The sequence below is a fragment of the Dermacentor silvarum genome, chromosome 6, assembly GCF_013339745.2.
Source record: "Dermacentor silvarum isolate Dsil-2018 chromosome 6, BIME_Dsil_1.4, whole genome shotgun sequence".
Classification (NCBI taxonomy): Eukaryota; Metazoa; Arthropoda; class Arachnida; order Ixodida; family Ixodidae; genus Dermacentor; species Dermacentor silvarum.
In genome coordinates, this window is record NC_051159.1 from 33,846,722 (window position 1) to 33,862,293 (window position 15,572).

General features: G+C 48.3%; 1 protein-coding gene across 5 annotated transcripts in view; it reads right to left on the bottom strand.

The window, feature by feature from the left end:
* LOC119455397 (transcription factor 12) overlaps positions 1-15,572 on the bottom strand; it is a 157,707-nt gene that overhangs the window by 130,482 nt on the left and 11,653 nt on the right. For all 5 annotated transcript variants that reach the window (XM_049668745.1, XM_049668746.1, XM_049668747.1 and 2 more), the window contains exons 4-5: positions 13,347-13,372; positions 8,855-8,887 (exon numbers count right to left, since the gene is read on the bottom strand). In XM_049668745.1, the coding sequence (XP_049524702.1) occupies positions 8,855-8,887; positions 13,347-13,372 (59 nt within the window). The remainder of the gene's footprint in view (positions 1-8,854; positions 8,888-13,346; positions 13,373-15,572) is intronic.

Genomic DNA, 15,572 nt, shown 5'->3' on the forward strand with positions numbered 1-15,572 from the left:
AAAGAATGTAATCTTGATGTTCGATGGATTTCTATGACGGCCCCCGGACTCTCGCTTTCCACACCGGCGGTGAAGCGGTGTTTCAGGCGCTCAGCGAGCGAGTCTCGCTTCGAATGACGAAGTGCGATTACACACGGTAATCGAAAACGCCCAAGGCCGACAACACGCGAGTGCAAGCGCCGGTAAACGCTGCCGAGCATAATTATGACCGCGATCGAACGAAGCGAAGAGGAGAGAAAAGTAATCCGCGTGGGCGCAGTGTTAGCGTTGCCCTGGAACAGGTGGTAGCTATAGTGTATCAATTTGGTCACGTATACCCACAGCGCGATATTATGGCATTACGCTGCGGGGGAAATGACAATGCATATAAGTTGAGGTCATCAAACGAAAAGACTGTAGCAGACAGGTATCTCCAACACAGCATTTACAAATACTAAAGAAATAAAATATAATAATAATAAGTAAAAAGACAACAACGTAAAAGAATTCTGAGGTCAGCTGACCTCAGAATTTAGGTCTTTTTAAGGCTTTCTGCTTCAAGTTTTGCCCGAAGGTTCACCTCTGCACCACACAGGCATGTTCCGATACAACAGTGCTCGTATTGTAATGTAGTAGCCAAACAGAAAGAAGAGAAAACCGGCGGCAACTTCGTCAAGAAGTTTTCAGCATGCAGGATGTAGAAACGGCTTGGAACACACACGGGAAAACGGCCAACGCCACGCAATGAACAAAAGTAAACGCGTATTAACAGCTTCGCTGTTACGACAGCCGTAATTTGTGGTTCGTATCAACAAACTATCATCATCAGCATTGAAATAAACTTTCTTGCGGAGGCGGGATTCGAACCCGCGGTCCCAAGGCGAGCATCGTAACCACTAAGCTACGCCACGCTTGCAGAACATGCATTTAAGCGAACCATATGCTTGCGTTCGCACGCGCTCGTGCCAATGCTCTGCGAGGCGAAGAAGAGGTTTTGCACGCCAAGCTCGGGAGAGAGAAAATGAGAGCGAGAGATAGAGAGACGCATTCACGGAGCGGGTCTGCTGGAACGCGTTGTCGGCATTGCAACGCGGCGTCGGTGTTGTAAGCTGCGCTATGCAATGCGCAGTGACGGCCGTAAGTCCGAAACGCGCGAAAAGAAATTATCATCATGAGTAATAAGATGAAAAGTTCGCGCGCACTTCCGGAAAATGTTGGGGTATACGATCGCCCAACTTCGCTGTTTCAAGCGTTGCGCGGCCGAGTGCAAGGTTAAGCGATTTTTTTTTCTTGTAAAATTAGCAATATCACACATCGCCGGACCGTTAGTGAAGCACGTGGTTCGATAAATCACGTTAGGGATTCAAAACCGTAATCAAACGCCGCCCAGTAGGTCGAAATATCCCGCTTGACACGTGGTCAGTAATGTATACCGGGTGGTTTCTAATAAGAGGTTATGTCACCCCAACCCCCTTCTCACTAAAGACCGTGTACCCACATACAACGATACCATTTCGAGCAAATCTTCGGCTACTACGAACACTTTCGCAAGAACCGAAATTTTTCGCAAGGGGTCAATGAGAACAGCCCGCTTATAATGTATGTACCTCGTTCAGTTCGGTTACGACGGACGAAATGAACCGTAACATGGCAGTGTCTCGACGAGCAGGCAAAGGGACGGCGAGCGGTCTTGACATCGCCTGACTCATAGCTCGCTCAAGCTTCCTGCTTGGGGCTCTACCTACAACCACGTCGACAGTTGACAAACTCACTGTCGGGTGGAAACAACTTAAACAAAGCTCAATCACCCATTTCCGGCAGTAACTGCAGAGCGCGTCATCATTATTATTTTTTTTTTTTTTGTGGAAATAAAGCATGTATTCCGCGCCTTGTTGAGTCCTGCATCGGTAGAGTTGAGAGAAAGTCCAAATATTACGAATTTCTGATACAGCGAACACATTTTGTGCACTGAAGGCGTTCGCTTTCAGCATCTAGATAACAACGCTGTATAAAACATTTTTTTTTTCTCCCGCTTTCGTAACAAGAACCGATTATAGTAGAGCCGTCTTCGGGTACGACGAGGATACGACATGCGTCTCCCGCATGCACCTGCGGAGTTCCGGAAAGGACTCTGCGCTGCTTTTTCGGAACACCGGCGCAACTTGCGCAATCGTGAACCTGCGGACAGGAAACGCGGCGGCGTAGGTCCGGCCGCGGCTGCGTGCACCCCTATTGCGGAGCGACGACCGGCCCCCCCAAAGGAACGAGCATGCCAACGCCCGCTGCTGCATGGGCTGCTGCGGGCGGACGTCCGCCTCCAGGGGAGCCGAACTACATTTATTCACTTCAAGGCACTACTGCAGCCCAGAAATGGCTACTTGGACACAGGGTAAAAGCGGTCACAGGGTAAGAAAAGTACGCTTCGGAAGGTGCGGACATGCTACAACAACGAACATGATCAGAAGTGATACAAAAATGAAAAAAAAATTTACCATGTTACATCAGAGATGAACCGACAACATATAACGAAATTACGCAGCACTTGTATCTCGGCAGGAGAGACTTTCCCCTTCCTCACAAGAAGTTAAATAGAGCGCAGGCATTGACCCTCAAATTACTGCAAACAGGCTCGTATCCCAGCCCGGCTTTATTACGCAAGCTTTATCCCGACACTTATGCCAGTAGTTCTTGCAGTCACTGCAATGACTTCCCTAGCCTAGAACATATGCTCTGGCGTTGCCCCTCGTTGCGAGGCACGGAACAAGTCAATGAGGACAAGTGGCTCTCCGCTACATATCAAGAGCCCCGATGCCGGGGCGCAACTATGGGCTGTCCAGAGGGCCCGCGATGCGGCGATCGGGCATGGCCTGACTGTCCCAACGTGGGAGCGGCCCGCTGCGCGCTGAGTCCCGTACCTCAGGACTTTCATTAAAGTTTTACATCCATCCATCCACCACGTTACATTGTTATCAAGCGCCGTCAAAAAAGTCACAGGCCTGCGCGGCACACGCAGCACAGTCACAGCGTAAGCTGGTTGAGCGGCGCAAGAGTAGCTCCAATTTCGGCACCACGCACAAGGTCTTCGCGGCAAAGTGTCTTCGCCTCGATTATGACGAGAACGATCTGAACTGTCCGCCCGGCGTCGACGGCGAGCTGGGGCTGTCTGCACAGCTGTCTGCTGAGCCCGATGATGCCTGGTTGTAGCCGCGCACGCAGCTCTACGATTCGTACCTTGCGAGGAGACGCCATAACGTGTACCGAAGAGGTACTCAGAATACGTGGCGCACATCTAACATCGGGATAGCGTTGATTGCGCGCCTCGTCTGAGTCGCATCGCGTCTGAATCGCATCATGTCGCACGCGGCGGTTCCAGGCACGTTAACTAGATGGCGCCACCATACTGGCGGAGGCTCGGGTCATCTGCGCCTGCGCGCCTGCCTATAGAGAGAATTTTTCTTCTGCAAGCGCTTGCGTGGCTCAGTGGTAAAGTATCCGGCTCCTACGCAGCGGGCCTGGGTTCGATCCCGGCGGAGAGCGGGTACTTTTTCTCGCATTTCCGGCGATAGCGGTTACGCCCGGGGACGCTCGGGGGCGGCGGCGGCATCATCGCGACCAGAAACGGCTATTGGAATGAGCCCATAACAGCTTACGCAGTAAAAAGTTCATCCAATAGGAGGGAACGGATATCGCCAAGTAAATAATTCTGGATGTCAATGGTTACATGGTCATTTTACTCGGTATACACTCAACTTGACATGAATGTTTTTTTTTTTTTTTTAATATATATGTAGGCGACGGGATAAGCGATACGGGCAGGACGGGACGGCCGTATCACTTGCCCTGTCGCCTGAGCTGTTCGCCAGGTTAGACGTAAACACAAATGGGCAGGTAGTACAACTCGACTAGCGTCGGAAAAAACGCGCGGCTGCAGGATTCGAGACTTCCCCGAATGCGGCTGCCGAGACGTTTGATCGAAATCGTGGGCCTTGACATCCCAGGCGACGCACGGGCGCCACGAGAATGAAGCCAGGCGCGGCTTCCTTTACAGCCTTTATGCCCCAACTCCACCTAAGATAGGAACGCGGCCACTGTGGCCGCGAATCGAACCCTCGACCTCGTCGCGCTCAGCGACAGAACGCAGGAGGGCCAACGCGATCGCGTCGCTGCTGAAAAATGAGCACCTAGACAAAAGCGCGAGCGGAGGATCTGCGTAGGAGCTGAGAAAAAAGATAAAAAAAAGAAAGGAAAGAAAGAGAAATGATCGGCGACCTCTGCGCACATTGCGGCCGCAACACCATCGTCCATCCCGGCCGCCCCTCCCACGCCGACGGCAGGAGCAACCCCGGCCAAGCAGTCACGCGCGCACACAGGAAGGCGCTTTACATTCCCCGAGGTCTTCGTCACGCGATCCCACGGACTACAGAAGCAATAGAGCGAGCACGCGCAATGATACGCCGAAGCAACAACAACGTCCGCGACCGGGTTGGCTCTCCTCGGTAGCCGTTAAGACACCTTGCCCACGAAAGCCCGAGACCGTGTTTTATGACTTCCCTTCGTAAAGACAGCCACGTTAGCTGCGCGGCGTCGGCCGAGCCGTCATCGCACATTCACACCTGAGCGCGCAACAAGACCAGCTTTTCGAGGGTGTGATTTGTAGACGCACACAGGCCGCCTTCCGCCAACGCGAAAGAGGGGAACGGACCACGCACACGGATCTGCCTTCGTGGCGACGGCCACGGTCATTTATCGTCCGAATTTTATGTTCGGAGTAATCAGACCTAGCTCGGCGCGTCTGAACAAGAAAGGGAAGGGGGGCAAATATATAAAAATATAAATATATATAGCTTTGTGTCGTCACGTTACGATACCCCCCGGTTCATAATTTCAAGACCAACATTTAGTTTAAATAGCTATCAAGTGCACGTTTCTCAAAGTTCCTGTGCGCCACGTGTAATCACTTTACGTACGAGAAACGTGGAGCAGTAAAGTTTCTACGCAACTTGAAAATATGTCAGTATTCCTGCAAGTGGCTCGCCCACAGAACGGGCTATCTAATATGACGAGGCACCAGCACGATGAACGATTACACATGATCACTGCAAGCGAAGAGACAAAAGAAAAATTGTTCATGTCCGCGCTTTTCCGGCTTTATCCAGGAGCGACCAGAGAGCGCCAGAAAGACACGACGTGCCGATCGCACCAGCTGTCCCGATCGAGTGCGCGCGCAGTGCCAACTCGGTAGCCGAGTCCTAACGATCCCCCCCCCACCTCGTTTTCCCGCGCGAAATACAGCCAGCGATCGAAATCGACGGGGGATCTATCTTAAACACCCGGGGAAATGGACGCAAAGTAACTTTTTCAAAAGAGCGGGAGACTGAGCGCATCGAGATCTGGCCGTGCGCCCACTACCTTTCACGCAATCTCCGAAGCGTAATTCGTTTCCAAGGATTCGAGAGATGCTTCGCCGGCCTCAGTCGAATGCAACGATGTGACGGGAGATACGCACACACTTGCGCTAAGATAGCGTCGGCTGCTTCTTCATCTTGCAGCTGCCTTCGTCGTCTTGCGTGCTCGCTCGCAGGAGAAACGCGTGTTTCCCGTTCGCTAAGGCTTCGCTCGTGGACTCGGAAGCGTTCAATTACAGCTTACTCGCCGGACATTCGTTCAGACAGCGCGCGCGCCAAGCGGAGGTAGTCGAAGCGCGTACTTGGGACTCGCGCTTTCGAGAGGTCGTAGAACCTAGTATCAAACCCGGAGCAGTAGCCGGATTGCTTGGCCAAGTTAGGTTAGTAGTAGCAGCAGCAGGCCTGCTTCTCCCTCGCACGATGCTTATTACGCGGTCTAGCCAAAGCATGAAACGGCGAAGAGGAAGAAAACGCTCGGATCTGTCACGTTGGTAAACTCGTGGGTACGAGCCATGTTTTGAGGCAACAACAACAAATGCGACAGCTAGCCACATGCGCCGACACATTCGCTAGGATTTCGCACGACCTACGAATTTAGGATTACCACCCGAAAATTCAGCGCAGCAGTAAAAATCGTCTGCGCAGGCTTGGGCTGGGAGTGGCGTTTACTACGTCCTCGTATGCGCCAGTGATGCAACGCATCAAGTCCACAGACTGTAAGCTCAGCCAAACAATAAAATGTGTGATACGCGACTACTCATAATGCAGGGAAGATCGACAGACGCCAACTGACGGTCGTGCCTGTCTCGATAATCGGCCGTTGTCAAGAGGACGTTACACTGGGCACTTGGCGTGACGGTAAATCTGGTGTTCAGGGCACCTAGGTCTCACTTGACTTCTTAAAAAGTACGGGCCTGGACTCTAGGCTACATGAGTAGACCTGTCCGTTGTGTTTTCCCTCTGTCATCATCTATCACGTTACTATTCATTTCCCCCTTTCCCAACGCAGAGTAGCTGGCTATATAGAGGAATGTACCTCGGGTCCACCCCTCTGTCTTCCACATCATTAATTTTTTTTCTTCTCTTTCTCTCGAGGCTTCCAGGACGGTACGCGGGCGATGCTGAGCGACGAACGTTCGACAAACATTCACTGCGTTGCGCTGTTCGAGCCACGGCACGGCTCGTCGTATTGCCCAATGCCGCGCGACATCAACGAGACCCAATATAGGTTTCCCCTTCCTCCCCAAGGGTGGAAATAAAAAAAAAAAAAGACGAGCCGTCACACGAGAGACGCACGTCCGCCACGCGAGAGCAAGAAAGAGATGCGTCAGCTCGTCAGAGATCAAGGGCAGTCGATCGATTCCACGCCGGGGAAGGTGCGCGAACCCTTGACCTCCGGCGTCGCCCCTGCGAGGCCGGCCCAGAGACAGAGGCCCCGCAACTTCGGCTGCTGCTGGCCCGAAGGTGCACATAGGAACAACCCCGGGGGCGCCGATGGGCGAGCAGGCACCAGCTGCCGTGTCGGATCGCGCGGCGGGGCCAGCTGTTCTTCGGGCGGCAGAACGGGAGGAGGGGTGCCGGTATCTACAAGGCCGCTCGACAACCGGTCGACAAGCGAGTCGGGCCCGCACCATGCTTCGAGGAAGGGGGGGGTCGGCACCGATGTGTGGTGGTGGTGGTGGTGGTGGTAGCACGGATTCCGCGTTTTTCCTTTACGGCTGAACGGAATGGCATGCGCGCAGCATCAAAATGCGCGTTCAGGGGCCAGTACACTGGTAGATCGAAAGGCCGATCGTGCCGGCGGCCACAGTGCTCATTTGGGAGGGTGGGGGGGGGGGGGATTCATTACGAGAACGGGACTCCGAAAAACAAGCTCTCGGCCATTTCGCGATTCCGCTAAAAGCGAAGCCCCGAGTAGAACAGTATAACACGCTTTACTATTAGCGCAAGCCTTTCCAGAGTCAACGAGCTTCTAAACATCAACACAATCATTCACTTCCAAGGCCTTCTGAATGCTAGCCCTACAGTGTCCCGTCTTCACCCTCACAAACTGCAGAATAAAGCGCACGCGCGCCGGTAAGTTCCGAGTGTGAATCCAACCAATAATGACGCGGCGCGCTATTCATCTAGCTCGCCGAACTGGCAATACCGCCATATTGGGTCAACGGGGACTGGCTGGGACTACACAAGCAGCACGCATTCCTCGCTCGGCCAGCCTCTACTTCTCTCACGAACGGTAAAATAATGTCGCGTGCTTTACACATGCGCATGGTGGTAACCAGACAATGACATCCCTCAACGTGCGCACGCACACACGGAAGCTCGCGCCTTTTACTGTCACAATCAAAGGCGCCCAGTAAAAATCCTGCGGTCAGAACTGAAACACGTAATCTGAGCGCGCAGAAGCTCGCGGCTTCGGCCAAGGGTCACTGCGTGCAACTCGAAGTCATTTCAACTTCAGTATACAGACACACCAAAGACGACGCGCTTAAAAAAAAACTAAGAAAAGCAATAAAAAAAGTTCGCTATCTGAGGCAAGTAACGTGACCAAAAAGTTCGAACTTTAAATATAAAGAATGCGGGTGCAACACGGCACGTATAGCTAGCAAACTTGGAGTTGTTCCCCAAGAGCGCCATAGGGTCAGAGTGATCTGGGAAGCACTTCACTTGGCAGAGGCCAGCACGACATCAGGCGCAGTGCAGGAAATACACACTGCGCTCAAAACCCCCATGAACTCTACACAGAAGCACATCGTACGGGATTCCGAGTCACAGAAAAGTCGCGATGTCATATTTAGCGTGCACGTCCGCGTGTTTCGCGTACAGCCAGGGTTCGTACAGGTTCAAGAAAAGGCACGAAGAACTCAGCAAACGGCCAAAGCGGCTGTCGCATTCAGCCAAAAAACGCGCGAGTGCGTTACACCAGTCCTAAAGCCACAGCCAGACGCAGGCGTCGGAACGCGTCAGCACGCGCCAGCACGCGTCGCGCTGCACTCGGCGTCGCGTCCGACGAGGGAAAGGGGGGGGGAGGCAAGTATCCACACGATGATGGAGTTTCGGCGAGTCGCCGGGCGTGGCTGCAATGATTACAAAGCATGCGCGGCACGCCCGTCACAACACGCCGAGCTTTGATAAAGTGATCCACAATTTTAGTACAATGCAGCTTGGAGCAAAACGTGCGCGCCGAGAGAAGCGCCGTTCCGGAAGTCACGTTGGCTCGCCATGCTCACGTGGTGTCACATCACGCAGGCGGGCAGCTTCGGTGCGCGCGTGAGAATCTGGCAGTGCTGGGTATCGGCGCTGCTACGCGTCAATTCGCGACGCGCTCTCCGCGCCTGACGCGTTTAGACGCGAGTGTCTAGCTAGGGCTTAAAAGGGGGGAAAAAAAGGGGGGAGGAAGGTCGCGCACTTCCAAATTTTGGAAGAAGCATCTAAGGCTGAGAAGTCATGCAATTCCATGCAGCACTCACCCAATGGACGTCCAAATCTTCTGGCTCTATGACCTGTCCGCAAAACAAAGGTCACACGAGTCAGACAGCGATACCCTTTAAAGCCACTGCGGAAGCAAGGGTATCTTTCCAATGAGCCCAAGTACATGGCTTATATGACAGTGACTCAGTGTTCAGAAACATGTTCCGTTTGCTTGTATTAACCTGCGGGAAATTAGTGAAGTACGGTGGTGACTGGCAGTGTATAGTGACTTCGCCCGTGAAATGCAAGACTGATCCGGAGAAAGGGAAGCAAGTGCAGCATCACAGAGAGAGAGATCACCAAAGGAAGAAAACTAACCTCCCAATAAACCAAGGAATTCTTACAATATCAAGGTGTGCTACTTTAAATGCACTGAATACCCAGTTTAGTGTGCTATGGCTGGATGTACTGCCAGTTACACAGTGACAGAACAAACATGCTGCTCATTGACTGGGTCAAATACGTTTCCCTAAGTACAGCATGGTTAACCCTGCAGGACTGGTATTTTAATGAATTTTGTGAGAGAAATGGCAGTTTGCATGGCTTCTTGCTTTATGTTTGTTTGTGTGCGTGTGTGTGTGCGTGTGTGCGTGCACACCTGAAATTATGACTAAGCGAAACTATTTGTGCTGTTCTTTGCCTTTGTGTGGGCTACGGGCGATATGTATTCTTGCATGTGCATTTCCTGCTTCTATTTTATTTTGTGCTGTGCTCGGAGCTCTTTCGAGGTTACATCTCATGCTGTTTCCCGTCCGTCAGCAAATTCTTAACTCCGATGATAGTGTACTTCCTTATTTTCAATTGTCCACCTGAAAATAAACTTCTTGTTCATTTTTGTGTGAGTCACTCCTCCCCACCCCCCATGGCACCATGGGTATGAGAGAGAAAAAAAAAGTTGATCAATGGCCCACAACTTTGCAAAGTAAACTTAGTCGTATGTGAAACGACAAGATAAACACAACGTATTGTCATGCACCACAGTGCAAGCTCTTTAAAATGGCTAGAGACAGCTGCATCCATAGCTGGAAGAGCACCAGATCCACAATGAGGAGACTTTCGGTTTCACTCCTCAATGGCAGCAAAGTTGCTTTTCTTTCGTGTTTGTTTCCTTTCTCTTTTTGGCAAGATTAATGCGTGTTTACCCTCTGCTAAATTAACAAGATGTTGCCTCAATTAAAAGAGCACCGTTTCCAAGTTTCGTGACATCTGTGTCTGATGGCTGTTTATGATAGTTACTCAAATTAATATTGATAATTTTTACATGCTAGTGCCAATGCATACCTCAATACCAAAATAAGTATCAAGGAATAAGGCAGGAATATGCAAGAAACATGCAAGAAATGGTCTGGAATTCTGTGACTCCTAGCTTCTCTATTATATATATGTATATACATTTTATGCTATGTTTATTGGTTATTGTCAACATTTTAATGCAGGCGAGTGATCTTGACATGAACTTTCATTCAGCACCAATAGAACTGGGTTATGCACCACAAAGTAACACTGTGGCCATCTAGTAACTTGCCAATACATTCTTGCTGAAATTGGAACCACATTTCCAGTCACTGCCAGAATATGCAGCCTTTGTAGTGCTGTGTGCTGATCAATGATTGGACATCTTTTTTATTATTGTTGCTGAATGTACAATAAGCATCAATCAAATGCAAACAAGTCATATGATATTTGAATGCACTGTAGCACTCAGGGGTATGTGCTTGCATTGGTAGCACTGGCTTAGTTCATGCACCAATACACAGATCTGGGACAACACCATACCGAGAAACTGGCTACGGAGTGATTGCACATTGCACTTCTGCGCGACAACGCGTAACAGGCGCTCCAATCAGTTTCTTCCTGCTTATCTTTCAATTCATGATCAAGGTACATGCACTGCAAGGATTCAATTAAAAGGTCCTGCATTATACATCAACCCATGTTACTCCTCCTTTAAGCTTTAAACAGGCTTACTGTATTGATATTTAAAACTAAGTTAGCCCAGAATTATCCATTCAGAAACTTCATATTTCTGCCTTCTTAGAGGTCACTACATGCATGCGTGCAGCCCTATAGAATCCATTTTACAGGCAGACTAAGAATTTATGCTTATATTGTTCAACTAGGTACGACTCTAGCAAAGTAAGAAAATCTGCTGGTTACAAGTCACTTACCAACCAAGCAGCCTTTTACTAGTGAGTTCCAATGGTGTATTTTATGGCCTCAAGTTCTGTTATAAATAATGGGCACTTTTTTTTTCTTTACATTCCTTCATGGACTGTTACACTTAGACAACCCTGTTCCAAATGAAGTAGTTCCCAATGTTGAAAGCCAGACAACAATGATACAATGGTGCCAAACAACCTGCAAACTTTCTCACAAAACAACTTCAGCTGGCTTCTACATCTGCCTTTTCGTCAGTGATCAAGCACAAACTTCACAAAATTGCATAAAACTACATTCAGTGACAAACTAACAAACTTCCTGCTACCAGTAATTAAAGCCACACAAAGCCTACAATGAAGCCAAACTCCCAAATTTATTTTTTCAGATGCGCAATACATTTTACTCAACAGCAGGCGGCTCGAGAAAATCTCCATAATCTACTCAATGGCACTGTTTGGCACACTTGTTGAAGATCAAGAGCACAATAAATGTGCAGCGCATCAACAGGTGCTACACCTTCCTTGTCTAAGTGTGCTTTCTTCACATTTGTGTTGCATGTTGCCTGATACATTCAGTAATTACAAGCAGAATGAGGAGTGAGCTCCAATCCCAGTAAAGCCCACTGAACCATTCCACATGCCATTCAAATAATTCTATATCTTTACATATGATTTCTTTATAATTCTTACAGAATCTGAATGGATTCCTTACAAATTTTATGTTTTTTCCATAATAATCCTACGGGAAACAAATGGAATCACTGGGCTGCATATGCAACGTTTCAGTAGTAATAACCTTTAGGGCACACTTTGTGAAAAGGGTGTTGCTAGGAGCAGTAACATTAAACACAATCCCCTATGAATGCGAAGCATAAGGACATGCTGTTTGTTACCTGTGTATTGAACCAGAAGTTCAGTACAATTTCTGGACTGCAAAGTTCACGTTGCAGTAATGACAGCATTCCCTGTACACATTACTTGAGTGAACCTTCATTTTTTCTTACTCTCTCTCTCTCTCCCCACCCCCTTCCACATTCAATGTGTGCATCTGTCAAGATTAAAATAAAGATGATAGTCTGCACTTCAAAACATCTGCCCAGCATCGCCTCCACTTGCAGCCAAAAGAAAGTTCTTTTTTAGAATAGGGGACCCAAACGCTCTGGGGTAGCAAGGAAATTGCGTCACTGACATTGCACGTGAGTGGGACACAAATTATGTTTAAAGTCTGCAATGAGCATGCCACTTTGCAGTGACAGCAGACCGCCACGAACTTGGCCCAAAAGCTTTGAGTAAATTGTGCAGTTGAACGTCCCGAAACCGCACAAGTAAGTTAGGAGGGACGCCGTAGCAGATGGCTACAGATTGATTATTTTTCACCACCTGGGGTTCTTTAATAGCGCACCTAGATCTAAAATATGGCTTTTTGTCCCCATCGTCATGCAGCCACCAATGGCTGGGAACAAAAGCTTTTGAGGAAGCTTCCAGTGAAGCATTTTCTTTTCAATAGAAGCAAGTGTGACCACTTTCAGGGCCATTCAAAAGTTTGTAAAGAAAGAATGCTGATGAAGCCTATCACAGCCATCTCGTGTAAATCATAAATATATTCAACCTATTATTTTAGAGATTAGCTGTTTGATTCAAAGAACTCATGCGCCTAAGATGGTAATGCTAGTGGTCAAACTAGCATTACCCTTTCTTGCTAGGTTGACAAGGATGAATGAATCTGTTTCGGAAGTTAAACAACTCAGCTTAGCAAAATTTCCTGCACAGCAAAGGCATTGTGGGGACAGCCTGTAGTGTATGTTCTGTAATATTTATACGTTGTGTTATTTCTAATTTGGTTACCATCAAGTTCTATTGTTGTACAACTGAGCTTGTGCTTTTTACCTTCTTCACACTTCTTATCCTTATTTGCTGGGGTGGGAGTGATTACTTGTGTTTATCGTTGCTGTTTCTATTTGGTGCATGGACTGTGTAATTTCACCACTTTTGCCTCCAGAAGTGCTTCTCATTGTACAATGCTCTGAAGTAATTACCGTGAGTATTTATTTTTACGTATTTCAACTCCCAGTCTTTCTATGAGGCCCCTCGTAGTAAGGAAATTTTTAAACATGAACATTCTGAAATGTCTATGTTAATAACTAGTATTACCAGCGAAACATAAACAAGCTCAGACAGTTGGCACAAGCACAAACAAGCACAAAACCCCACTCTAGAGCTTGCTGCTCCCCGTCACAGTTCGGGCCAGCACGAAATCACCCGGGAAGCCAAAACCTAGGGGCCCCTGTCCCAAATCCCACAATCTACAATGAATAAGTGGCAGGACACTTACGTCTCTTTTCCTTTTGTTCGTGATACCTGCACAGGAACAGAAGAGAAACTGAATTCAGGTACTGCAGAACACAATTTTTTGATAGCGCTGGCACTTGCATACATTCTCGAGAAGTCCAGAAGAAAGAAAACAATATCAATGCAATATCAATATCAAATTGTGCTGTTTAACATCCCCAAGCAATCCACAGGCTACACGGGATGCTCTAGTGGTGGGACTCCAGATTAATTTTGACTACCTGGGGTTCTTGAAGTTCAAGTGCAACAAAATTTCCTGCTAGCAAAGTTGGTTATAAATGAGTAATACCTACCATTGAAGCAATCTTATCAAAAGAATGAGTAATATATACCATTGAATCAATCTTAAAGAAAGCCTGCAGGGCCGTTAATCCTATAATTTTCTTCTATTAACAGCCTTTAAAAAGCACCTAAGCAGACGCGTGCATCTGATGGTCCGCGGATATGATGCAAATCCCAGCACGATGCCTCCAAAATTTTCAGTGCACTACGGGCGTCGCCTAATGCTGGAGATCATGTCGAGAACTTGAGTTGGATCTCAACTTTCTGGTTCATTCACCATTTCCAGGAACAGCAATGGCGATGGAGGAAAAACTACGTACCACATATTGAGCAACGGAAAGCTGTATTGGGAGTTTCTCATGTTGTTCTGCAATATTCTCAGACTTTTCATCTAATTATAATAGAAAAGTTGATTAATTATCTAATTAAGCGGAATGCGAAAATAATATTAGTATCTCCAAGCTACTGCAAACAACATTACATTGGTTATGTCCAGCTAAGTAGCATTTGCATATTTTTTACGTTTGGCCCAAGTTAAGTGAAACACCCTGTATATGCCCATGCTTGCCAGTGCTTGTATGCTGAAAAGCAAGTACAGTCAAGCAACAAAGCGCTTGGGACCTCCAAAATACTTTGTTGTAAAGATTGCACACTGCACCGCTTGCTATCGAGCAGTTTAAGGCCTTTCAGCAAGAGGTAACATTTACTTAACATGAATTGGAGCGATACTTATAGTGTTTTCCAATGATCGATCTGGCGCGGGTTCGTGCTTTGCCGCTGGTCGTTCGGGACCAACTCACTCAGCGCCAGATCCTTCACACTTGCTTTGCCGCCGAGGCTCGGATAGAGAGGCGCAAGCAGCATGAGAAGCATACGTCACATCCGTCTTCATGTAAAATCGGCACACAACATGTGTCCGCTGTGGGATGATGACTCTGGTTGCCATGGAAACGCAAAGAGCACAAGTTCGGCACCATTTTTGAAATCGGTTTGTGTAAGCAATAACTTTCCGTATGATCCCCCGAGGGGAATTCTTGCTCTCCGCTGGCAGATTCAAATTGATCTAATCCGAGCGCCCGCTCCAAGTTTTCGGCAGCTGCCCAAGATTGACCAGCAGAAAACACCATTAGCAAAGGGAGTCACTAATTTTTCCGCTGCACACTTGTACCAGTAGAATACCTGACCGGCAGCTGACCTTGCATCATCGCGGTTCACAGCAGGCTCCACGCCGAAACCCGACAGCGACACGAGCTGCAGAATGTCAAATTTCCCTATTCAGCTCCCTTGTAAAAATTCTTGGTATGTGTGCAGGCTCTGCATCATTGTTTCCTTCATCTTTCTTCGCATGTTTCCCGTCCCTGATGAGACTTCGATGATGTCGTCGGTTGCCAGATTCGAGATCATCTTGTCCGTGGGGGAAGGAGGGGTGAGGGACTGTAGCTATACTGCAGAGTTCGAGCACTTCTGCGCGGTGTTTTGTTGTGTAGCCAACTGGCTCTCTTATACCCAGTGCAGCTCAGCAGTGGCAATGGAAGGCAGTGGTGGTTGCACTACATGCATTTGTTGTAAAGTGGCAAATCAGCTGTTGGGGACGCCTAAATTCCTTCATTGTACAGGCAAATTCTTTGCAGTAGTCTTTGATGTAGAAGCATTCACAATACATTTTCAAGGCAGGAATTCACTAGGGACATACAGAATCATACGTCATAGAAATCGTTTCGTTGTAGAGGCGTTTGTACAAAGTGCAAAGTCTGTTGCAGCTTTCGTTTTTCTTGTTAGACGGCTCACTTGCACGCACGGCGTGAACAAGGACTACGTTAAATTTAAACTGTGACATAGAATCAAAGTAATAATGTTTGATTTTGAATAAAGCCAAGATAAAAAAAATACATTTTTTTAAAATAGCGCAATTGCGAAATGTGAAATA